Raw genomic sequence first — 26,409 nt, forward strand, 5'->3', positions numbered from 1 at the left:
GGGGCTGGGGCTCACACACACTAGGGGTGGCATCCATTTCACTTCCCACAGCCGACTCTCCGCCATCTTCCTCCCCTCCTTCCTCCTCCTCCTCACTGCTCTCCTGAGGGCAGCATGCACCATACTTCCTTTCCTTGAATCTCTCCTCATTAACCAGTTTTTCTTTTAGGAATCCTGCCCCCTCAGAGATTTTTCTTTTGGCCTCCTCCACCTCCGCCACCTCTATCTTCAGAGCCCGCACCTGGGCAGTGAACTTCTGCCTCTTACCTGTAGGGCCCTGGTCAGCCTGGTAGCGGGCAAATCTCAGGTCCTCTCTCAGACTCCTCAGCTTCCTGCCAAGCTCTTCGTACTCCGCCATCTTTGCTTGTATCCTTGAGCCATATGTCGCCAATGACTCCCTTGGTCCCCGTGCCCCCCATTGCTGGGGTTCCGGGGTAACAGAAGGACCGCTGGTCTTTGCTGATGCCTTATGTCCCTCTGATCCGGTCAGGGGAGTGGGCTCCACATTTCTGCGGGCCCTGCTGGAACGTCTCACCCCGACCTTGAATCCGGCTGTAGACACTTTCTTCCCCCCTCTCGCCAGCCGGGAATGAGAGGTAGAAGCCCGAGGCTCCATGCAGGAAAGCCCTCCCAAGGAGCCTGCCACGCTCCTGGGAAAGCCCGATGTAAAAACCTGCTTCTCTGCCTGGAAGTCTGGAGAGCAAATGGAGCCACACCCGACAGCTGCACACACTGAAACCACAGGATGTGCTCTCTGCTGACACCTCTGTCTGTGTCAGGGACTGTCCAGAGCAGGAGAGGTTTGCTATGGGGATTTGCTCCTACTCTGGACAGTCCCTGACATGGACAAAGGTGTCAGCAGAGAGCACTGTGGTGAGACTGGAAAGAACTTCCTCTGGAGCATACAGCATCTGATAAGTACTGGAAGGATTAATGTTTTTTAGTAGAAGACACTTACAAATCTGTTCAACTTTCTGGAACCAGTTAATTTGAAAAATAAATAAATAAATACAATGCATTTCCATGTAAAATGTCTTGAGATAGTATATAAAACCTCTGCCCTGCCTTATAACATCCCTTAACTTACATGGTACTAGAAGACCTGTGTGACTTGGTATTGTTCCACATTTCTTGTTTTTTGAACAATCGACCAGGCAATAAGCTGAGATGTGAGTATATTATACCTGTGCCTTGTATTGTTGAATAGAGAACATACTTACAAGTGTATTGTTAAAAAGCCAGAAATACAAGTGTGTCCAGGTACTGGCAGTTCCTAAAAGAGCTGAGTACGCACAGCATGGAAAATACTATTCATACTGGTGTTTACAACAGCAACAAAAACTAATGCAGAAAATAAGGTAATTTAGATGGAAATCTTTGTTTACAAAGAAACACTTGAGATAAGAGGACAGTAGGAGAAAGTATTTCTAGTTCTCGTAAAAACAACCTGTTTCATACATAAATGATCAGATTACATGAAGCTGGATACAACTTTCTCAGTAGGCAGTGACATTGTCATGGACCAATTTTATTTATTTCCATCATATCTTTTTAATCACATTAAGATCTAAAACATCCTCCAAGTGTAGTTCTCCAATTCAATTTTTTTTTTGTTTTTTTACCATTTCTTCAAGCATGATTTCCTACACCTACATTTTAAAAAACACAGTATAAAACAGTATTGATGGGGTTGGCCAGTGTTTTACGAATATTGTATTTAACCACTTAAGGACCTAGGGCGTATGGATACGCCTTGACATCCTGGTACTTATGGACCCAGGGCATATCCATACGATATCAATCAGCAGGCACCCCACGCAAATGCCCAGGTGGGTCATCAGACCCCCCCCCCCGTCGGTGACCAGTGACCCGGAATAGAAGGGGGATCGCGGTTGTCTAAGACACCCACGTTCCCCCTATAGGCATAGGAGTGAGGTGGCGGGGTTGCCACCCTTCCTATCCCTGCTATTGGTCTGCTATTGATCGTCAGAGGCGACGACCAATAGCAGACCGGGGGCGGGGGGGGGTTAACTTTCGTTTTCCCCGTCCTGCCCACCCACAATAGGCGGGGCAGAATGGGGAACCGAAGGGGACCGGGCGCCGACGTCCACTTACTGATCCGGAGGCTGCGGCGACGGTGATCGGCGGGCGGCGTGACCTGCGTCAGAAGAGGACGGCTCCCGGGATCCTACGGAAACCGGTAAGTTGATCTGGAGGGCTACAGTCTGAGACTGTGGTCTCTAAACTGTAGCCCTCCAGATGTTGCAAAACTACAACTCCCAGCATGCCCAGAGAGCTGTTTGGGCATGCTGGAATATGTAGTTTTGCAACAGCTGGAGGGCTGCAATTTGAGACCACTATACAGTGGTCTCTAAACTATATCCCTCCAGATCTTGCAAAACTACAACTCCTAGCATGCCCACATAGCTGTTTGTTGTCTGGGCATGCTGGGAGTTGTAGTTTTGCAACATCTGGAGGTCCACAGTTTGGAGATCACTGTGCACTGGTCTAAAAACTGTAGCTCTCCAGATGTTGCAAAACTGCAAATCCCAGCATGCCCAGAAAGCAAACAGCTGTCTTGGCATGCTGGGAGTTGTAGTTGGGTACCTCCAGCTGTTGCATAACTACATCTCCCAGCATGCAATTCGGTGATTAGTACATGCTGGGAGTTGTAGTTTTGCAACAGCTGGAGGCACACTGGTTGGAAAATACTGAGTTAGGTAACAGAACCTAACTGAAGGTTTTCCAACCAATGTGCCTCCAGCTGTTGCAAAAGTACAACTCCCGGCATGCACGGTCTGTCAGTACATGCTGGGAGTTGTAGTTTTGAAACAGCTGGAGGTACATTCACACGGACAGGTTTACAGTAAATTTCCTGCTTCAAGTTTGGGCTGCGGCAAATTTTTCGCCGCGGCGCAAACTCCTAGCGGGAAATTCACCATAACCCGCCAGTGCGAATGTACCCTAAAAATACTACACTACACTAACACATAATAAAGGGTAAAACGCTACATATACACCCCCTTACACTGTCCCCCCCAATAAAAATTAAAAACGTCTTGTACAGCAGGGTTTCCAAAATGGAGCCTCCGGCTGTTGCAAAACAACAACTCCCAGCATTTCTGGACAGCCAATGACTGTCCAGGCATGCTGGGAGTTTAGCAACAGCTGGAGGCACCCTGTTTGGGAATCACTGGTGTAGAATACCCCTATGTCCACCCCTATGCAATCCCTAATTTAGTCCTCAAATACGCATGGCGCTCTCTCACTTCGGAGCCCTGTCGTATTTCAAGGAAACAGTTTAGGGCCATATATGGGGTATCGCCGTACTCAGGAGAAATTGCACTACAAATTTTGGGGGTCTTTTTTCCTTTTACCGCTTGTGAAAAGGAAAAGTTGGGGCAACACCAGCATGTGTAAAAATGTTTATTTTTTTACACTAACATGCTGGTGTTGCCCCATACTTTTTATTTCCACAAGCGGTAAAAGGAAAAAAGGACCCCAAAATTTGTAACGCAATTTCTCCTGAGTACAGAAATACCCCAGATGTGGGCGTAAAATGCTCTGCGGACGCACAACAAGGCTCAGGAATGAGTGCGCACCATGTACATTTGAGGCCTAAATTGGTGATTTGCACAGGGGTGGCTGATTTTACAGCGGTTCTGACAAACGCAAAAAAAAAAAATACCCACATGTGACCCCATTTTGGAAACTACACCCCTCACGGAACGTGACCAGGGGTATAGTGAGCCTGAACACCCCACAGGTGTTTGACGAATTTTTATTAAAGTTGGATGGGAAAATGAAAAAAATTATATTTTTTCACTAAAATGCTGGTGTTATCCTAAATTTTTCATTTTCACATCCAAATTTAACGAAAAGTCGTCAAACACCTGTGGGGTGTTAAGGCTCAGCGGACCCCTTGTTATGTTCCTTAAGGGGTGTAGTTTCCAAAACAGTATGCCATGTGGGTATTTTTTGCTGTTTGCTGTTCTGGCACCACAGGGGTTTCCTAAATGTGACATGCCCCCAAAAAAACATTTCAGCAAAAGCTGCTTTCAAAAAGCCAAATGTGACATTTCTCTTCTGAGCATTGTAGTTCGCCCGCAAAGCATTTTACGTCCTAACATGGGGTATTTCCATACTCAGAAGAGATGGGGTTACAAATTTGGGGGGGCATTTTCTCCCATTACGCTTTGTAAAAATGGTAAATTTGGTGAAAAAACTGCACTTTAGTGTGAATTTTTTTTCCATTTACACATTCGATTTTAACGAAAAATTGTCAAACACCTGTGGGGTGTTAAGGCTAACTGGACCCCTTGTTACGTGCCTTGAGGGGTGTAGTTTCCAAAATGGTATGCCATGTGGTGTTTTCTGCTGTTCTGGCACCATAGGGGCTTTCTAAATGTGACATGCCCCCCAAAAACCATTTCAGAGAAATTCACTCTCCAAAATCCCATTGTTGCTCCTTCCATTCTGTGCCCTCTACTGCGCCCGCCGAACACTTGACATACACATATGAAGTATTTCCTTACTCGAGAGAAATTGGGTTACAAATTTTGGGGGCTTTTTCTCCTATTACCACTTGTAAAAATTCAAAAACTGGGTCTACAAGAACATGCGAGAGTAAAAAAATGAAGATTTTGAATTTTCTACTTCACTTTGCTTCTATTCCTGTGAAACACCTAAAGGGTTAACACACTGAATGTCATTTTGAATACTTTGAGGGGTGCAGTTTTTATAATGGGGTCATTTGTGGGGTATTTCTAATATGAAGGCCCTTCAAATCCACTTCAAAACTGAACTGGTCCCTGAAAAATTCCAATTTTTAAAATTTTGTGAAAAATTTTAAAATTGCTGCTGAACTTTGAAGCCCTCTGATGTCTTCAAAAAGTCAAAACATGTCAAATTTATGATGCAAATATAAAATAGACATATTGTATTTGTGAATCAATGTATAATTTATTTGGAATATCCATTTTCCTTATAAGCAGAGAGCATCAAAGTAAAAAAAAAATGCTAAATTTTCAATTTTTTCATCAGATTTTGGAGTTTTCTCCAAGAAATGATGCAAGTATTGACAGAATTTTACCACTAACATAAAGTAGAATATGTCACGAAAAAACTATCTCGGAATAAGAATGAAAGGTAAAAGCATCCCAGAGTTATTAATGCTTGAAGTGACAGTGGTCAGATGTTCAAAAAATGGCCGGGTCCTTAAGGTATATTTGGGCTGGGTCCTTAAGGGGTTAAAGACTTTAACCCCTTAAGGACCAAGGACGTACCGTTACGTCCTTGGTCCTGCTCTTCTGATATAACGTCATATCACGGCGGGCCCGGCGTCATAGTGAAGCCGGGACCCGCCTCTAATAGCGCGCAGCGCCGATTGCGGCGCCGCGCGCTATTAACCCTTTAGCCGAAAGTCAAAGTTCCCGGCTAAACCGAAAGTCAAAGTTCCCGGCTAGCTCAGTCGGGCTGTTCGGGATAGCCGCGGCTAATCGCGGCATCCCGAACAGCTGAGAGGACAGCGGGAGGGCCCCTTCCTGCCTCCTCGCTGTCCGATCGCCGAATGACTGCTCAGTGCCTGAGATCCAGGCATGAGCAGTCATGCGGCAGAATCGTCGATCACTGGTTTCTTATGAGAAACCAGTGATCAGCATAGAAGATCAGTGTGTGCAGTGTTATAGGTCCCTATGGGACCTATAACACTGCAAAAAAAAGTGAAAAAAAAAGTGAATAAAGATCATTTAACTCCTCCCCTATTAAAAGTTTGAATCACCCCCCTTTTCCAATAATAAAAAAAACACAGTGTAAATAAAAATAAACATATATGGTATCGCCGCGTGCGGAAATGTCCGAATTATAAATATATATCATTAATTAAACCGCTCGGTCAATGGCGTGCGCGCAAAAAAATTCCAAAGTCCAAAATAGTGCATTTTTGGTCACTTTTTATATCATTTAAAAATGAATAAAAAGCGATCAATAAGTCCTATCAATGCAAAAATGGTACCGTTAAAAACTTCAGATCACGGCACAAAAAATTAGCCCTCATACCGCCCCATACACGGAAAAATAAAAAAGTTATAGGGGTCAGAAGATGACAATTTTAAACGTATAAATTTTCCTGCATGTAGTTATGATTTTTCCAGAAGTCCGACAAAATCAAACCTATATAAGTAGGGTATCATTTTAATCGTATGGACCTACAAAATAAATATCAGGTGTCATTTTTACCGAAAAATGTACTACGTAGAAACAGAAGCCCCCAAAAGTTACAAAACAGCTTTTTTTTTTCTTCAATTTTGTCGCACAATGATTTTTTTCCCCGTTTCACCATCGATTTTTGGGCAAAATGACTGACGTCATTACAAAGTAGAATTGGTGGCGCAAAAAATAAGCCATCATATGGATTTTTAGGTGCAAAATTGAAAGAGTTATGATTTTTTAAAGGCAAGGAGCAAAAAACGAAAATGCAAAAACGGAAAAACCCCCGGTCCTTAACCCCTTAAGGACTCGGCCCATTTTGGCCTTAAGGACTCAGACAATTTAATTTTTACGTTTTAATTTTTTCCTCCTCGCCTTCTAAAAATCATAACTCTTTTATATTTTCATCCACAGACTAGTATGAGGGCTTGTTTTTTGCGCGACCAGTTTTCCTTTGTAATTACATCACTCATTATATCATAAAATGTATGGCGCAACCAAAAAACACTATTTTTGTGGGGAAATTAAAACGAAAAACGCAATTTTGCTAATTTTGGAAGGTTTCGTTTTCACGCCGTACAATTTATGGTAAAAATGACGTGTGTTCTTTATTCTGCGGGTCAATACGATTAAAATGATACCCATTATTACATACTTTTATATTATTGTTGCGCTTAAAAAAAATCACAAACTTTTTAACCAAATTAGTACGTTTATAATCCCTTTATTTTGATGACCCCTAACTTTTTTATTTTTCCGTATAAGCGGCGGTATGGGGGCTCATTTTTTGCGCCATGATCTGTACTTTTTTTTTATACCACATTTGCATATAAAAAACTTTTAATACATTTTTTATAATTTTTTTTTAAATAAAATGTATTAAAAAAGTAGGAATTTTGGACTTTTTATTTTTTTTTTCGTTTACGCCGTTAACCGTACGGGATCATTAACATTTTATTTTAATAGTTCGGACATTTACGCACGCGGCAATACCAAATATGTCTATAAAAAAAAAAATTTACGCTTTTTGGCGGTAAAATAGGAAAAAACGGACGTTTTACTTTTTTATTGGGGGAGGGGATTTTTCACTTTTTTTTTACTTTTACTTTTACATTTTTTTAAATTTTTTTTTACACTTGAATAGTCCCCATAGGGGACTATTCATAGCAATACCATGATTGCTAATACTGATCTGTTCTATGTATAGGACATAGAACAGATCAGTATTATCGGTCATCTCCTGCTCTGGTCTGCTCGATCTCAGACCAGAGCAGGAGACGCCGGGAGCCGCACGGAGGAAGGTGAGGGGACCTCCGTGCGGCGTTATGAATGATCGGATCCCCGCAGCAGCGCTGCGGGCGATCCGATCATTCATTCAAATCGCGCACTGCCGCAGATGCCGGGATGTGTATTGATCCCGGCACCTGAGGGGTTAATGGCGGACGCCCGCGAGATCGCGGGCGTCGGCCATTGCCGGCGGGTCCCTGGCTGCGATCAGCAGCCGGGATCAGCCGCGCATGACACGGGCATCGCTCCGATGCCCGCGGTTATGCTTAGGACGTAAATGTACGTCCTGGTGCGTTAAGTACCACCGCACCAGGACGTACATTTACGTCCTGCGTCCTTAAGGGGTTAAAATTAGGGCGTATGGATACGCCCGCCGTCCTTAAGAGGTTAATAGCACTGTTCTACAGGTAAAAAGTTGCGAGCATGAAAACAGCTGTTCTTACATAATTTTGGGGTGCTAAAAATGAAAAAAAAAAAGCATTAAAAATGTATATTGGTTCTAGTTTCCATGATATAAGCAACCAACTGATGAAGTAAGGTTTATAAATTGCATGATGCAACTTGCACCATAGATTACATAGTCAGTATTGGTGACCAACAGAAAACCATCAAGCGTACCAAGATGATGCAATATTAGCTAATATTAACCCCTTAAGGACTCAGCGTTTTTCAGTTTTTGAATTTTCGTTTTTTCCTCCTTACCTTTTAAAAATCCTAACCCTTTCAATTTTCCACCACAAAAATCCATAATATGGCTTATTTATTGCGCCACCAATTCTACTTTGTAGTGGCATTAGTAATTTTACCCATAAATCCACGGCAAAATGCGAAAAAAAGTAATTGTGCGACAAAAATTTAAGAAAAAACACAATTTTGTAACTTTTGGGGGCTTCTGTTTTTACGCAGTGCATATTTAGGTAACAATGACACCTTATCATTATTCTGTTGGTCCAAAATGATACCCTACTTATACAGGTTTTATTTTGTTGTACTTCTGGAAAAAAATCACATGCGGGAAAATGTATACGTTTAAAAATGTACTCTTCTGACCCCTATAACTGTGTTATTTTTCGGCATATGGGGATGTGCTTATTTTTTACTCTTTGATCTGAAGTTTTTATCGGTACCATTCTTGTTTTGATTGGACTTTTTGATCGCTTTTTATAAATTTTTTAATGGTATAAGGACCAAGGACGTATATTTATGTCCTTGGCCCTCTCCCGCGATATAACGCGGGGTCACGCGGTCATATCGGGTCGGTTCCGGCATGTATCTGAAGCCGGGACCCGGGGCTAATAGCGCGTGGCAGCGATCGCGGTGCTGTGCGCTATTAACCCCTTAGACGCGGCGTTCAAAGTTGAAAGCCGCGTCTAAACAAAAGTGAAAGCTGCCCGGCTGCTCAGCGGGGCTTATCGGGACCACCGCAGTGAAAATGTGGTGTCATGATCAGCTGGGACACGAGCAGAGGTCCTTTTACCTGCCTCCGGCGTGTCCCCTCGGCGATTGATTGCTCCAAGCCTAAGATGCAGGCTTGAGCAATCAACCGCCGATAACGCTGATCATTGCAAAGCTATGGCTTTGCAGTGAACAGTGCTGTCAATCAGTGTGTGCAGTGTTATAGGTCCCTATGGGAGCTATAACACTGCAAAAAAAAAAGTGTAAAAAAAAAGTAAATAAATGTGATTTAACCCTTTCCTTAATAAAAGTTCAAATCAACCCCCTTTTCCCATAAAAAAAAACCACCATGTAAATAAAAATAGATATAAACATATGTCGTATTGCCGCGTGCGTAAATGTCCAAACTATAAAAATATATAATTAATTAAACCGCACGGTCAATGGCGTACGCGCAAAAAAATTCCAAATCCAAAATAACGTCTTTTTGGTTGCTTTTTATATCATGAAAAAAATGAATAAAAAGCGATCAAAAAGTCCGATCAATACAAAACGCTACCGCTAAAAACTTCAGATCACGGCGCAAAAAATGAGCCCTCATACTGCCCCATACGCAGAAAAATAAAAAAAGTTATAGGGGTCAGAATATGACAATTTTAAACGTATAAATTTCCGTGCATGTAGTTATGATTTTTTCCAGAAGTACGACAAAATCAAACCAATATAAGTAGCGCATCATTTTAACCGTATGGACCTACAGAATAAAGAGAAGTTGTATTTTTTACCAAAAAATGTACTGCGTGGAAACGGAAGCCCCCAAAAGTTACAAAATGGCGTTTTTTCTTCAATTTGTCGCACAATGATTTTTTTTCCGTTTCGCTGTAGATTTTTGGGTAAAATGACTGATGTCACTGCAAAGTAGAATTGGTGGTGCAAAAAATCAGCCATCATATGGATTTTTAGGTGCAAAATTGAAAGGGTTTTGATTTTTAAAAGGTGAGGAGGAAAAAACAAAAGTGCAAAAACTGAAAAACCCTCAGTCCTTAAGGGGTTAAATCACATTTATTAACACTTTTTTTTCACTTTTTTTTGCAATGTTATAACCCCCATAGGGGACTATAACATTGCATACACTGATCTTTTACACTGTTCACTGCCATGCATTAACATGGCATTGATCAGTGTTATCGCCGCTCAAATGCCTGATGGAGCAGTCGGCGATCGGACACGCAGGAGGCAGGTAGGGATCCTCCTGGTGTCCTGCAAGCTGGTCAAGACACCGCGATTTCACTGCAGCGGTCCCGAACAGCCTGACTGAGCTGCCGGGATGCTTTCGGTTTCACTTCAGCGGTCAACTTTGTTCACCCTGTCTGAAGGGTTAATACCGGGCATCATCGCGATCGGTGATGTCCAGTATTAGCCACGGGTCCCGGCCGTTGATGGCCGACGGGACAGACCCAATATGACGCGTGGTAAATATACGTCCTGTGTCATTAAGGAGTTAAGTCACCAAATTCTACAAAAGTCAAAGTCAAAGTCAAATGTGACTCCGGTCCGCTCATTTTTGCCCTATATCTTGTTTTCTGACCGGACTGAAAACCGTGGTATGCTGCGGTTTTAAGTCCAGTCCGAAAACCGGATATGGGGCAAAAATGAGCGGACCGGATTCACTATGTGACTCCGGTCGGCTCATTCAAATGAATGAGAAGGGATCCGGGTCCGGCTGGGATACGGGAGCGCACGGTTTTCACTCCCGCCAGCCTGATCCGGTTAACATAGTTAGTAAACGTAGTGTGAACCCACCCTAAATTCACCAAGCAACAAATACTGTGATACTTATAGAATTTTGGTGACTTAATATTAGCTAATATTGCATCATCTTGGTACGCTTGGCGGTTTTCTATTGTTCTCCAATACGGACTATGTAATTTATGGTGTAAGTTGTATCATGCAATTTATAAACCTTACATCATTAGTTGGTTGCTTATATCATGGAAACTAGAGCCAATATACATTTCCTTATGTTATTTTCCTTTTCAGCACCCCAAAATTATGTAAGAACAGCTGTTTTCATGCTTGGAACTTTTTACCTGTAGAACAGTGCTATTTGCCTATTACCTGTAGTTGGAAAATGTAAAATGTCCGTTGCATGAAAACTAAGAGACAACAGACAAATGTCATTATTATATTTGAATTCAGCATGTGAAATTCATTAAGAAATGGCACATTTCATTTCTGAGACCCCAAAAAAATTTGAAAATTTTTAGAACAGTGTAGTTGGCCATTCAGCTGATTATCAATATTTCAGAATTAAGATTTTATCTCCATTTAATAGATGGTTTGTAAGAAGATGTTTATGTCTTTTATGTTTTATATTTCTGATTGATTAACATCGAACAGATTGAACAGAACAAGTTTAGCTGATAATTTCATATAAGAGGATTATTGGTTAAATATCAGTTCAGTCTTATCCCATAAAGGGCATAAAGGCGCATGCGCTCTTCCTCGGTGACGTCAGTGTACACTCAGGTGAGGTTTAAATACCTAAGTGTAGGACAGAGAATCAGCTTATAATACCTCCCACCTCACCGGAGATACAACTGGCTGGAGGATCAATATACAAAGGTAAAAACATTCTAAATTAATTAAATATGTACCTCACCTGAGTGTACACTGACGTTACAGAGGAAGAACGCATGCGATCGAAATTCGTCTGACTGTCGCTTTTACAGTGTATTATCTAACTGAATAAAGCTGCATATCATTGTAGTGCTGGACCCCCTGTTTATTCTTCATTAATGAAGACTCCCTTTTCTATAATTTGCAATCAAAGTCCCAGGGAGGTACAATATGGGTAAGAAAGTCCAGCTCACCTCCAACAAAGTAGACTTGCACACAGCCAGGTGCAAAGTGATCAGGAAGAAAGGCAAACAAATTGAAGATGCACAATAAAACAGATACAGAAACCTTTAGCAAGCCATCAGACGAGTTTCAGGAGCATACACCCCCTTTGTCAGTGATGCCCGCTCTCAGACTAGGGTTCCATTAAATAGTGTGCATGGTAGGAGGAGAAAAACTCCCTGAACCACCCCACTGCAAATTACAAAACGGGACACCTGAGGCAGGTAAAATACCATATACAAAAGTATAAGTATAAAATGCTAAAACTAGTGATAAAACAATGACCGGTGATACATTATACAGGGCAGTACAATCACAATAATATAATTGTATACATATGTCATGTTAATATGATATGGATACACTCCATACAAAACTATGAGTACACGGTAAAGAAAAGAAAGCGCACAGAGTGAACGGGAAGCAATTACTAATAGTGAAATAGCAATTTACATCTCAGGTTCATACCCTGCGGCGAGCGAGCGAGTTTCTAATACAAATTGGCAATAAGCTTCCCATTCCAAAAGAGGTACAATATGGGCCATTGTACCTCTATGGGTATCATATTATGGAATAATACCAACTATGGATTGGTTGGGCTGAGGATGCAGGGGGTGAAAAAGTAGTATTGATGTTTGGGCCTGGTACCTGGTGGGGCCTAGAGGCCTGCTCCACATATAAAAAAACTGAATTAGCGTATAGTAGGTGGTGGAACTGGAGGGCCACAGGTTGGGGAATGCTGTATTAAACCAGAGTATTTAAGAAATAATAATAATGATAACAATAATCATAATAATATCTATTTATATAGGGCCAGCACTTTACAATTTTGGGGCATACAAATAAGGACAAAATTAGACATTACAATATTACACACTAAATATTCAAACAGGAGGAATGGGGCCCTGCTCGTGAGAACTTACAGACTATGAGGGATGGGGTTGAAACAAAAGGTGGTAAGTGCTTTGTAAATAAAATGGTCCAGCCATGTTATATAAATAAGATAAATTACATAAAGGTGGGCAAACCAGTCTCTAACCAATTTCCAAGTGTTTAAAGTGCATAGAAGGAAGGACTGCATATAGGGGGGCACTGCTGAATGATAGTAGGAGAGACCGATTAGGGAATGTTATATGTCTGCTTGAAGAGATGTGTCTATTGCATGTTTAAAACTGTGGATGTTAAGAATAAGTCTAAGGGTTTGGGGTATTATATTCAAGAGAACTGGTGCAAGACAAGTTTCGTCTTGGAGATGGGAGTGAAAGGTTCGGTTTCTAGATCATAAGCAGAAGAAAAACAGACGAATAGAATATTAAAATACCCACAAAAAACATTTCAGTCAGGGATTGATATTTCCATTTACAACCTGACTGGGGAACGCTCTTTTTTATAGGCATCGAGTTACATAGTATAGGTTTTATTTTCATCATGAATTTTATTGGAAAACATAACATCAACGTCTGGCTACCCAGCACTTCAACTTACTTGGAAATAAAAATGGCGAAAATGTGTTACATGCAAAGCTCCATTTATACATTAATCTGTGCAACACAGAAAACAAGTTAATCCTGTTTCTTATGTTTGGCACATTTCATGCAAATATTGAGCTCTGCCAGCAGTTGGCAGAATATATAAAGGTTAACACCATGCACTGTAGCATTGATCACATGATTTCATCCCAGCTTTTCATCCTGTTTAGGATTAGGAATATTACCTATATATACAAAAGACAAATGTGTAACATACATGATACAACTCTTTCCCCAGCCTAGGTTCCTTATACAGTTTGTTTTTGCTTCCATTCTTACTTTATCAGTTATTGGTTATTTAGTTATGCTAAAGAGTTGCATGGAAATAAGAAACAAGGTATGGAAATGAGAAGCAACATGTACCCCTTCCCGACATTCAGTATATACAGTAGGTACATCATTATGTTGGGAAGCTGAGCTCAATCCGCACCAGCAGGTACCTCCCCCCATTAGTGGCCAGCAGTGGAAAGCACTGGGATACTGGTTTGTTAAGCCCCCTAGATTCTGTAGTCCATAACAACTGTGGCACTTGGGAAGTTAGATGCCCGTTGCCACCCATGTCAAGACTCCAATTGCCCCCATCTCCCCTCTGCAATACAATTATGGGCCATTCAGTTGGCATGGCAGCCAGAGACCCGAAAGCTTCTGTGGATGCCACGTTAGGAATCCTAATATACCCTGCCTATGGCAGTGGGGTATAAGAGAATGTGGAACTCAAAGTACACTGCAATACTCGTATGGCAGTATAATGTACAATTGTTAAAACAATCACATAGGAGAACTTGTACAAGCTATTAAAATAAAAGGTTATTTATGCCACATTGTGGACACTGCAAATAAAAAAGTTCCACAATTGCAGTATGTTTGTTCATCTCGGGTCCCAGATAATATGGAATAAAAAGCAATCAAAAGCCCCATTTAACTCCAAATTGTACTAATAAAGGAAGGTTGTTCTTTTAAACAAAATATGACAAAAAGTATTTTGCTGTAATCATACTGATCCACAGAATAAAGATACCTTAATTTTTTAACACATTTGAAACAATAAATTCCTCCAAAAAAGCACAATTGTGTTTTTTTTCCTAGTATCACTCTACAAATATATTTTTTTTTGTCTTGCAATACATTATTCGGTAAAATGAAGAGAACCATTAAAAGTACAACTTGTCTGCACAAAATACGGCTCTGTAGAAAAAAAGTTATCACAGAAATGATGACTATATCATTAAAAAATCTAAAGAACCAATCACATAGATATTCCATAGAAATATAATAATAATAATAACAATAATAGTAATAACAGTGAAATAGGCTAAAGGGGGAGTCATAGTACCTGTACCAACCCAGGTTGTCAGGTTGCAGTGCGGCCCGAGACATTACATCACTAGTCAGGTGTTCAGAGGGAGCCTTTCCTGCTTCAATGGGTGGAGCGACTGCGGGGAGGGAGGTAGATCATTCTGCAGTGAATTGTAGATTTGCAACAGCTGTAGACACCCTGGTTAGAAAACACTGGTCTATTGCATTGAAGGCAGCACAGGTGTGTTTCAATAGGTGGGGTGGCTGATGTGTGGGAGGAAGAAAAATGACCTCATACTTACAAAAAAGAAATTATGGAAGAGGAAGTTCGAGGGAGGGAACTCCAACAGGAAATAGCCAGTTCACAAAAAGATAGCCTCAGCATTATGGTTGACTCAGAACATAGCCGTCTAGCTCCAAGACAAACACGGATCCTTCCTAAGCATGCTCATTACTGTCTGGCAGTTACGCACTAAAATCCCCTTATGGTGGATAACCCCTTTAATTAGTGCTGCATTGCAATATCTGAATGGTACTGTAGGGCAGTATTTAGTGTTGCACTGCTGTGTATGTTTGGTGCTATGGAGATGTACTTAAGTGCTGCACTGTGGCATTTGGTGCTGTGGAGATAAATTTAGTGTTGCACAGTGGTATTTGGTTATGTAGAGAAGTATTAAGTGGTGCACTGCTGCATGTGGTGCTTTGAAGAGGTATTTTGTGCTGTTGGAGAAGAGTTTTGTGCTGCATTGTGGTATAAAATTGGCACTACTGGATAGTCTTTAGAGCTGTCCTGAGGTCTTTGGTGCTTCTGGGGAGGTACAGTATGTTGTGTTCTACTACTGTATTTGTTAAAGGGGTATTCTGGGTAAAAACATTTTATCCCCTATCCAAAGGATAGGGGATGAGATGTCTGATTGTGTGGGGCCTTCCGCTGGGACCCTCGCGATCTCCCTGCAGCACCCGCATTCTATGTGGGAGCTGCGTCTCCAGTTTCAGAAACCTCAGGGTTTCCGGAACTGGGGACGTGACGTCACGCCACGCCCCCTCCATTCATGTCTATGGGAGGGGGCATGATGGCCGTCATGCCCCCTCCTATAGAATGCGGGTGCTGCAGGGAGATTGTGGGGGGTCCCAGCGGCTGGCCCCCCGCGATCAGACATCTTATCCCCTATCCTTTGGATAGGGGATAAAATATTTTTGCCTGGAATACCCCTTTAAAGCTATTGGGGAGAGGTTCTGTGTTGCTAGGTGGCAAATATATGTGCTGTAATGTGGTGTTTGTTTGTCACTACTGCTTGATGGTAGTACTTGTTTACTGGTAATGGCCCAGCATCACAACAGATAGGCTAGGGATGCCTGAGCAGAAAATGTTTGATCACTTCTCAAGTCATCTCATTATCATAGACAGATTATAGTGAACAGTGACACCTGCTCCTATGGTTTTCCCACCCTAGTTTTCTTACTCAGTTTGTTTTTGCTTAAATATTCACTTTGTCATAAGTTATAAATTACTCTATGTAGTTTTGCACTCCATTAATAAAAATGGATGATTTCTGCCAAAACAACATTGGTTGGGTAAAATGAAACTATTAACATTTCGGGTGACCAATGGCAGATTGTCTTTATCTGGAAAGTCAGCTGTGTTTGGTATTTTTGGCCAATAGTTAAATGAAGACTTTCTTCTTAAAGGACATCTGCAGCGTGATTAACACTTATCCCCTATCCACAGGATAGGGGATAAGTGTTTGATCGCGGGGGGTCCGACCGCTGGGACCCCCTGTGATCTCCTGTACAGGGCCGCGGCTGTCCCGTGCAGGGGCCGTGCCTGAATCTGCATGATGTTGCAGCCGGCACGCCTCCTCCATACATCTCTATGGGAGAGGCAGGGAGGCAGCGTTCGTGCCTCCCCCATAGAACTGTATGGGGACGGGGGGAAACGGGGCGTCACCGTCGACCTCTAGGTCGACACTACGCGCTTTAGCACTCACCATGAGCGCTAATGGCGGCGCCCCATTAGGGAGATCTCCGAGGGTCCCAGCGGTCGGACCCCCCGCAATCAAACACTTATCCCCTATTCTGTGGATAGGGGATAAGTGTCATACCGCTGCAGTTGTCCTTTAAAGGGGTTGTCCAGCAAAAAATATCTATTTCCTATTCAGAGGATAGGGGATAAGTATCTCATTGCGGGGAGGGGTCTGACTGTGGGAAACCCCCACAAACTCCATAACGGGATCCTGGCATGCTGTAGACGGCACTGGCTCTAATTATTTGTATGGGAGCACCAGAGATTAGTGAGTGCTGTCTCTTTTCAAGAAGGATTGTTTTCAGTATGTCTCCAGAAATATTATTTGTGGTCGGGGCTCCAAGCGTGGACAGACTGCCTAACTAATAAACAACAACAATACATAGTAATGCTAACAACTATAATAGTAATCACGATAATAGAAAGGACAATAATAGAGATAACAATCAATAACATACTTACAGCGGTCAGAAGTGTTCCCAAAACCGTGGCCGTGGGCAAGCCTATAGAGGGCCAAAAAACCTGGCAGTAATCAAGAACTAATTATCACGTACCTCATCCGAACACCAGAGCCAAGTCGAAATTGTCCACATACCAGGAACCATGTAATGACAACCCCCCCTGTTTTGAGGTGCCGGGGCGTACCAATGCTCATGTCTCATCCGATCGATTGGCTGTAAATGGCAAATCTGCACCTGTATGATTGCAGATACTAACATGTTAGTTAGAGTCATAACCTCTTGCAGGGCCCAGCCCATAAAGGGCCAAAAACCCCAAACAATATCCTTTGATTCCCTACCACCACCTGTCAGTGATATTATTGTTCTGAAAACATGTCAGTAACAAAATTGCGCAGTGCTTTACCGTGCAGACTTGGCAGGCATAACAGGTATACTACTGACTATAAGTCGTGATATTATTGCTCTGAAAAGCAGTCAGTAACAATAAATATGCAGAGTATCCCCCTGCAGACGTGGCAGGCACATCAGGAATACTGCCGCCTAAAAGCCTTATTATTGCTCTGATAATGTGTTAGTAGCAAAATACGCAGTGCATCTCCCTGCAGACGTGGCAGATGTAACAGGTATGCTACAGCATATGAGTCGTGATATTATTGCTCTGAAGAGGTGTCAGTAACAACAATTGCAGTGCATACCCCTGCAGGCATGGAAGGCATAAGGGGTATACTCCCGCCTATGGTTCGTAATGTTATGCTCTGAAAGTGTAAATAACAATAATTACGCAGTGAATCCCCCTGCAGACGTAGCAGGCATATTGGGTATACTACCGTCTGAGTTGTGATATTCTTGCTCTGAAGACGTGTCAGAAACAATAATTACGCAGTGCCTCTCCCTGCAGGCGTGGCAGGCCTAACATGTATGCTGTCATGTATGACAAACCTCTGAGTATGTATTAAAGTTATGTAAGGCTTTGTTTATATATATATATATATTTATATATATATATATTTATTTTAAAGTTGTATGTGAATGCTAACAAAATGTATGTATGGTATGAACGCAACGAGTGTATATACAGAATAGATGCTATGAGTGTATGAACCTTGCAAGCGCGTGTACAGTCTAAATGCTATGACCATGTGTGCCCTATGCTTCTGGCATATGACCAACAAATGTTATGAGGATATGAATATAACGACTGCTATGAACATATGTACCGTATGAAAGCTCTGGTTATATAAGCCTGACCTAAATACTGTGCACTACGCACAACACTAATGTTATGAGCCTATGACCCGTGTAAACTATGCAATTATGTATCGCACCACCCTATGCGCATAAAACAGCACAAATGCTGTGGGCGTATGTGCGATATACAAGCTATGAGCCTATATGCAGTATGAAGGTTAAGAGCATATGTGCAGTATAACAACAATTTTCGTACATGCATTATGAAAGCTATGAGCGTGCGTACAGTATGGATGCTATGACCGTGCGTACAGTATGAATGCTATGTGCCATATAAATGCTAAGAACATACGTACAGTATGAACTCTATGACCCAGATTTATCAAACTGTGTGAGAGAAAAAATAGAGTGATTTTCCCACAACAACCAATCACAGCTCAGCTAACGAGCTCTGGTAAAGTAAAAGCTGAACTGTGATAAGTTGTTGTGGGAAAATCACTCTATTTTTTCTCTCACACAGTTTGATAAATCCTGGCCTATGAGCTTATGGGCATTAATATGCTACAAGCGTATGTAGCGTATAAAACTATGAAAACTATGATACAGTACCATGCTACGAGTGTGAATGCAGTATAAATGCTATGGGGATAAGTGCAACAAGAACGCAATAAAAAAATGAGCAGTATAAATGCTATGAGTGTATGTGCAGTATAATTGCTGAGAGTGTGCGAGCAGTATCAATGCTATGAGCGTATATGCAAAATGACTGCTGTAAGCATAAATGCAATAACCGAACTATGAGCATATGCAGTATAAATGCTGAGCAAGGTGCAGTATGAATCCTATGAGCATACATGCTGTAATTCTGTGAGGGTGCGTGCAGTGTAAATGCTATGAGGGTGCGTGCGGTGTAAATACTATGAGCGTGCGTGCGGTATAACTACTATGAGCGTACATGCTGTATAAATACTATGAACGTGCATGCAGTATGAATACTATGAACGTGCGTGCGGTATGAATACTATGAACATGCGTGTGGTATGAATACTATGAACGTGCGTTCAGTATGAATACTATGAACGTGCGTGCTGTATGAATACTATGAACGTGCATGCAGCATGAATACTATGAACGTGCATGCGGTATAAATACTATGAGCGTACGTGCAGTATTAATGCTATGAACGTACGTGCAGTATTAACCCCTTAAGGGTTAAAAGCGTTTTTCAGTTTTTGCATTTTTGTTTTTTCCTCCTTACCTATTAAAAATCATAACCCTTTCAATTTTCCACCTAAAAATCCATATTATGGCTTATTTTTTGCGCCACCAATTCTACTTTGCAGTGACATCAGTCATTTTACCCAAAAATCCACGGCGAAATGGGAAAAAAAATCATTGTGCGACAAAATTGAAGAAAAAATGCCATTTTGTAACTTTCGGGATCTACGCACTACATTTTTCGGTAAAAATGACACCTTTTCTTTATTCTGTAGGTCCATACGGTTAAAATGATACCCTACTTATATAGGTTTGATTTTGTCTTACTTCTGGAAAAAATCATAACTACATGCAGGAAAATTTATACGTTTAAAAATGTCCTCTTCTGACCCCTATAACTTTTAAATTTTTCCACGGTTTTAGGCTACTTTTTTGCGCCGTGATCTGAAGTTTTTATCGGTACCATTTTTGTTTTGATCGGACTTTTTGATCGCTTCTTATTGATTTTTAATGGTATAAAAAGTTACCAAAAATACGCTATTTTGAACTTTGGATTTTTTTTTTTACGTGTACACCATTGACCGTGTGGTTTAATTAACAATATATTTTTATAGTTCGGACATTTACGCACGCGGCGATACCACATATGTTTATTTTTATTAACACAGTTTTTTTTATGGGAAAAGGGGGGTGATTTAAACTTTTATTAGGGAAGGGGTTAAATCACATTTATTAACACTTTTTTTTTGCAGTGTTATAGCCCACATAGGGGGCTATAACACTGCACACACTGATCGTTTATACTGATCACTGTCATGTATTGACATGCCATTGATCAGTGTTATCGGCGCTTGACTGCTCCTGCCTGGATCTCCGGAAGGGAGCAGTCATTCGCCAATCGGACACAGAGGAGGCAGGTAGGGATCCTCCCGTTGTCCTGTAAATCATGGCGGTCCCGAACAGCCCGACTGAGCTGCCGGGATACTTTCACTTCAGACGTGTCGGTCAACTTTGATCGCCGTGTCTGAAGGGTTAATACCAGGCATCACCGCGATCAGTGATGTCCTGTATTAGCCACGGGTCCCGGCCATTGATGGCCGCCGGGAACCACCGGATATGATGCGGGATCACCGCGTGACCCCGCGTTATATCGCGGGAGTTGGCGCAGGACGTAAATATATGTCCTGCGTCGTTAAGGAGTTAATGCTATGAGCGTGTGTCCCATATTAAAGCTATGAGCGTATGTGCCGTATTAATGCCATGAGTGTGCCAGCAGAAAAATGCTATGAGCGTGCATGCAATACAACTGCTATGAGCGTGCGTGCAGTATACATGCTATGAGCATGCTTACAGTATAAATGCTATGAGCATGCATGCTGCATAAATGTTATGAGCGTCCGTGCAGAATGAATGCTATGAGCATACGTGCCATATAGATGTATGCGCATAATGCAGTATAAATACTATGGGTGTATGTGCAGTATGAAAGTTATGAGCGAGAGTGCAGTGTAAGCTAAGAGCAGTATGAAATACTATGGGTGTACGTGCAGCATAGCTATGAGAGTAAGTGCAATGAAACCAAGAGTGTACATGCAGTATAAACGCTATGAGGTTAAGTGCAATATAATTGCTATGGTCGTAGGTGCAGTATCAATGTTGTAAGCGTACGTGCAATGAGAAAGGCTACGAGCGTATGTGCAGTATAAATGCTATGAGCTATGACAATATTTATTTTAACAGTTCTTCAACCATCAACCTGCTGCTTCTATCTGAAGTGTATGGCCACCTATAGATAATGGGAGCTCTCATGATCATGATTTTTGTTAAGGTAACCATCTATCTTGTTACTGGTGATCCTCCACCATTTCCCCCTCTGGAATCCATACTTCACATTGTATAAAATATCAAGCAGTTGAAGCAATTCTAATGAAATGCAAAGCAATCTTTTAAATGAGAGATTTGTATTTGTATTTAATTGTTGACTGTGTATTTTTGGTTCATGCCCGCAGCAATGATCTGTATATAATGAAGACGGATCTCCTGTTTACCACTTACTAAAGTGAGGTGGAGAGATGAGGCGGAGAGAAGGAGACGGTACAATGGGACATGGCACACGGACACCAAGACAGGCCTTTGGAATGAAGCAGCAGCATCATATCTCAGAAGAAGAAGAAGGTGGTGAAGAAAACATGGAGGGGTGTGAGCAGCCCCGATACATCCCAATCCGCAGGCACTCTCGTTTTTATACTTCAATGAGAGGACGGAAGCATCGAAGAGAAAGAGGAAGCAGCAGGGAATCTATGGAAATACAGACTCAGAATTCTGGTAAGTGAAAACTTGTATAAGTGCTGCTTACTGATGAAAACTAGAATAGATTGAATTAAGTTAAAGGACATCTGCAGCGTTGCAAACACTGCAGCGTTGCAAAAAGTGTTTGATCGCGGGGGGTCCGAACGCTGGGGCCCCCGGCGATCTCCTGTAAGGGGCCGTGGCTCTCCCGTGCAGGGGGCGTGCCAGACGCAGCATGAAGTTGCGGCCGGCACACCTCCTCCATACATCTCTATGGGAGAGGCGGGAGGCAGCATTCGTGCCTCCCCGCATACCCCATAGAACTGTATGTGGACAGGGAGGAGATGGGGCGTCACCGTCGACCTCTAGGTCGACGCTACGCGCCTTAGCGCTCACCATGAGCGCTTATGGCTGTGCCCCGTTAGGGAGATCGGGGGGGGGGTCCCAGCGGTCGGACCCCCCGTGATCAAACACTTATCCCCTATCCTGTGGAAAGGGGATAAGTGTAATCCCACTTCAGTTGTCCTTTAAGAAGCACTCCGGGTTTTTTTGCCCATATGATGCACACTCACTATCACTAGTCCTACAGCTCCATTTGTTTTATTCCAGCACGGCTGCATCAATACATTACATTACAGTAACTTGGTCATGTGATCACCAGTATGACTCTCCAAACCATTCAGTGCTTAAAGTGTCAGAACAGGATGTTAGTTCTGGGTTCTGACTTCCTGTACTACAGGATGACATCATCACCTACCAGATCCCTCTTACTATATCTCAGATCCCTCCCTTCCTAGCTCCATCTGCTATCTGTATGGGATCAGGATTTATAGTAGTTCTATCTGATGCCCCTGGGTTGTGAGAGGGGGCCTGTGTAAGAAGGCCAGCCCTACCATGGGTCCCAAAAGTGGCCCTCTTCTGCCATCACCCTCCTTGCACATATCACGGGTGTAGCTGGGACTGGGGAATGTACTGTGGGTGCAAGGAGGAATCTGCCTGTCACCTCTATGTGTAGGACGACCCTCCCTGCACTGAGCACAAGGGATTCAGAATTTCCTGGTCAGCTGTACAACACGAAGAGGCAGACAAGTAAGAAGTGTGTGTGTCTATTCTGCTGTTACATCATGTCCTATCTTCCAGTCTTTATCTTCAGTTTTAAAAAATCACAGTAGAAACAGCCAAGGTACAATCAAATCCTGTGAAAAATTCTGTAATGATTTAACATACGAATACAGCCAGAAGACGTCAAATCTTCATAAAACAACTCAATTGTGATTATTGGTTAAATCACTTTCATCTGATGGCAACACTGCATCCAATGTGAACTGACACCAACTCACTTATGAGTCTAATGAGTTTATCTAGGTGACCTCCAGCACTAGTAATCCGATCAGATATACAGGTGCAGTAATCAAACACTCCACCCAATAACTCTGCACAGTCAGGGTATTCATGAGAAAGGTAGGTTGCATTATCAAGTCATTTCAGTGATGAATTTTCAATAATAAATGTCTGAAAACCCATGCCTGCCACATTGAAAAAAACAGGTAAGCAGAAGGCATATACAAGAAATTCATTAGTCTCTAACAGCCTATGCTGCACTATATAAGGGGTGGGCTTGGGAACTATAACAACAGAGGATCCTCCAATGGGCCAGGTTCTGATACAACATATGCAAATGGATCCAAATCTCCAACAGCAAGCTACTTCATTTGGAGTTAGCTTTGTAGCCACTAAGGTCTATTCACTAAGGGTTGATTCACAAATAACCTATTAGACTGTACTGACAAAGCATAAAGACCACTGAATAATTCTGTCTATTAGGCCCATAGACCCCCAGTTCAACTCTGACCTAATCCCAATGCCTGAGGAGCTCAAGGATTCCCAAGCTCCATAAAAGAAAAATAATGCTATAGGTTGGATAATCATACAGGCATTTAATTAGGCTATAGTGAGCTATCTCCCTATAGTAATAAATATTATGGAACAATGATATAAGCTAGCTTATGATGTCACCTTATGGTGGTGGCCCTAGGTAGATCCCTAAGTAGAGGCATTTATGCCCCCACTATGATTTGATAACATGTAGCACAATCTTAACGTTATCTCTTGTGGTGGCCCAGTACAGGAGTTGCATCCCTGTACCATTGCTGCCCTGTCAGGTGGACTCTATTAAGTGACATCTGGGCCCCCCATTTGTCTGTGTTCCCTAAGTAGTTAACTACCACCTGTATTATCTATTGTAATGTATATAACTTGTCATATACCTTTAAGTAATGTTGCCAATTGTTGTACCCAAGGAAGGTACCAGTGACCATGTGACCTATAGAGTGAACTATGGGACCCCTCCAGAGTCTCCCCCATATAAACCCTGGGAGGACCTAGTTCAGTCTCTTGAGCACTGAATGCAGTGAAGTCCATAGAGAGTGCCTAGTGTCCTGAGAAGGCCTAAAGCCTAACACTCAGCCATGCATCCACAAGTCCGCTACCCCACAGGTGAACATCAAATACTGGTAAGCTACGAATGGGGTGAAGTCTGTCTAGTCAGTCTCAGTCAAGTCAGTCAAGGTTAATCTGTGTCAAGTCAGCGTGGTCTTGCATCAAATTATCCAAGTATACTACAAGTCCCAGCAAGCCCTAAGGTCTCTGAAGTAACTGGTCACCTCCGTGGGCCTAGCTAAACTGTTAAGACTGTTACACCTGTCTACCTCAGTAAAGCTGCTATTGTTCTATAACTTGGCGAGTCATCATTTGCCTTGTGCCTAGCCCAGGATCCAGCGACATACCTTTGTGTGGTGCAGAGGTTAAACCACGCCCTGGCGTCATGAATACAAGGGCTTAATGCCATCTGCCCCTTGGGTAATAACATCTGTCCTCATCACACGCCTCACCACACTCGTATTAACACAGCATAAACGCTTTACTTAAACTGTAGCCGTGTTCCTGCTGGTTGGATTTCTCTCACAATGGCCGCCACCACTAGCCATTAATATCTTATTATCCCCTGACCCTGGAAATAATGTTGGCGACTGATGGGATTTCTCAGGCTTGTCATGTGTCTGTAATACAGTCTGCATGTTCTGTTTAATCTGTGCAAATAATAATGCATTTAACACTTGACTAAACCAAATAATTTACCTTTCTAGATGTGGACCCTGAGGTGCACTGTGTAAGGGTGCATTCACTCCACACTTTCTTCATACAGTCACCGGATCCGGACACGGCCCACATCTCATTCATTAGAATGAGCCGGCCGGAGTCAGATAGTCCGATCGGCTAATTTTTGCACCGTATCCGGGTTTGTTGCCGGACTGCTGTGCTTTTAATTTTACCCTCTATTGTTTTTGACAGATAGTGGGAGATTTATCAAAACCTGTCCAGAGGAAATGTTGCTGAATTGCCCATAGCAACCAATCAGATCGCTTCTTTCATTTTTGAAAAGGCCTCTGAGAACTGAAAGAAGCGATCTGATTGGTTGCTATGGGCAACTCAGCAACTTTTCCTCTGGACAGGTTTTGATAAATCTCCCCGATGGCATAGAGTTTTATATTTGTTGTCTTTTTTATATAATTATTTTTATTTTACTATAATCTTCTAAGGGCTTGTTTACATTGCAAACTTAACCCCTTCACGACGAGCGACGTACATGTACGGCGCCGCGAAGTGTCACTTGGCGCGCGGCGACGTACATGTACGTCGCGGGGTTCCGGGAGCGCCGCGTCACCGGTAGCGGTGATCGGGCCGGGATGACTGCTGTTATCTAACAGCAGGCATCCCGGCACATCGCCGAGGGGGATCCTGAGACCTTCCCATGACCGCGATGCGCGCAAATCGCAGGTCAATTCAGACCTGCGATCTGCGCGATTCCGGGTCATACGGGTCACTGGTGACCCGGTGACCCGGAAAATAAGAGGGATCGTAGGTGTCCGAGACACCCTAGATCCCCCTAAAGGGATAGGAGTTTGGTGGCAGGGTTGCAACCCCTCCTATCCCTGCTATTGGTCGGCCGAGCGACCGACCGATAGCAGACCGGGGGAGGGGGGGTTAAAGTTTGGTTCACCCGCTTTGCCCACCTATCGGTGTCCGGGCAAAACGGGGGAACCGTCCAGGGAGGGTCGGCGCCTAAGGTCCCTACCTGGATCCCGCATCGCGATCCTCCATGCGGGGATCCCCCACGTGCGGCGGCGGCGGCGGCTTCCGGGTCCTGCTAGGTGAGTTGTTGCCTAGCAACATCCGGAGGGCCACAGTTTACAGTGGTCTCTAAACCGTGGCCCTCCAGATGTTGCAAAACTACAACTCCCAGCATGCCCAGACAGCTGTTTGCTGTGTGGGCATGCTGGGACTTGTAGTTTTGCAATATTTAGAGGGGTTCAGGTTGTAGATCACTAAGTGGTCTCAAACTGTAGCCCTCCAGATGTTGCAAAACTACAACTCTCAGCATGCCCAGACAGCAGTTTGCTGGCTGGGCATGCTGAGAGTTGTAGTTTTGCAACATCTGAAGGGCCACAGTTTTGAGACCACTGGACAGTGATTTACAACTTGAACCCCTCTAAATCTTGGCATGCTGGGAGTTGTACTTGCGTGCCTCCAGCCATTGCATAACTACATCTCCCAG

At 42.8% G+C, this 26,409-nt stretch overlaps 1 protein-coding gene across 1 annotated transcript in view; it reads left to right on the plus strand.

Annotated features, from left to right (window-relative positions):
• NGEF (neuronal guanine nucleotide exchange factor) overlaps positions 1 to 26,409 on the plus strand; it is a 251,721-nt gene that overhangs the window by 21,554 nt on the left and 203,758 nt on the right. The window contains exon 2 of the mRNA XM_056564624.1: positions 21,515 to 21,830. Coding sequence (XP_056420599.1) covers positions 21,578 to 21,830 — 253 coding nt within the window. The 5' untranslated portion in view covers positions 21,515 to 21,577. The remainder of the gene's footprint in view (positions 1 to 21,514; positions 21,831 to 26,409) is intronic.

The sequence above is a fragment of the Hyla sarda genome, chromosome 3, assembly GCF_029499605.1.
Source record: "Hyla sarda isolate aHylSar1 chromosome 3, aHylSar1.hap1, whole genome shotgun sequence".
Classification (NCBI taxonomy): domain Eukaryota; kingdom Metazoa; phylum Chordata; class Amphibia; order Anura; family Hylidae; genus Hyla; species Hyla sarda.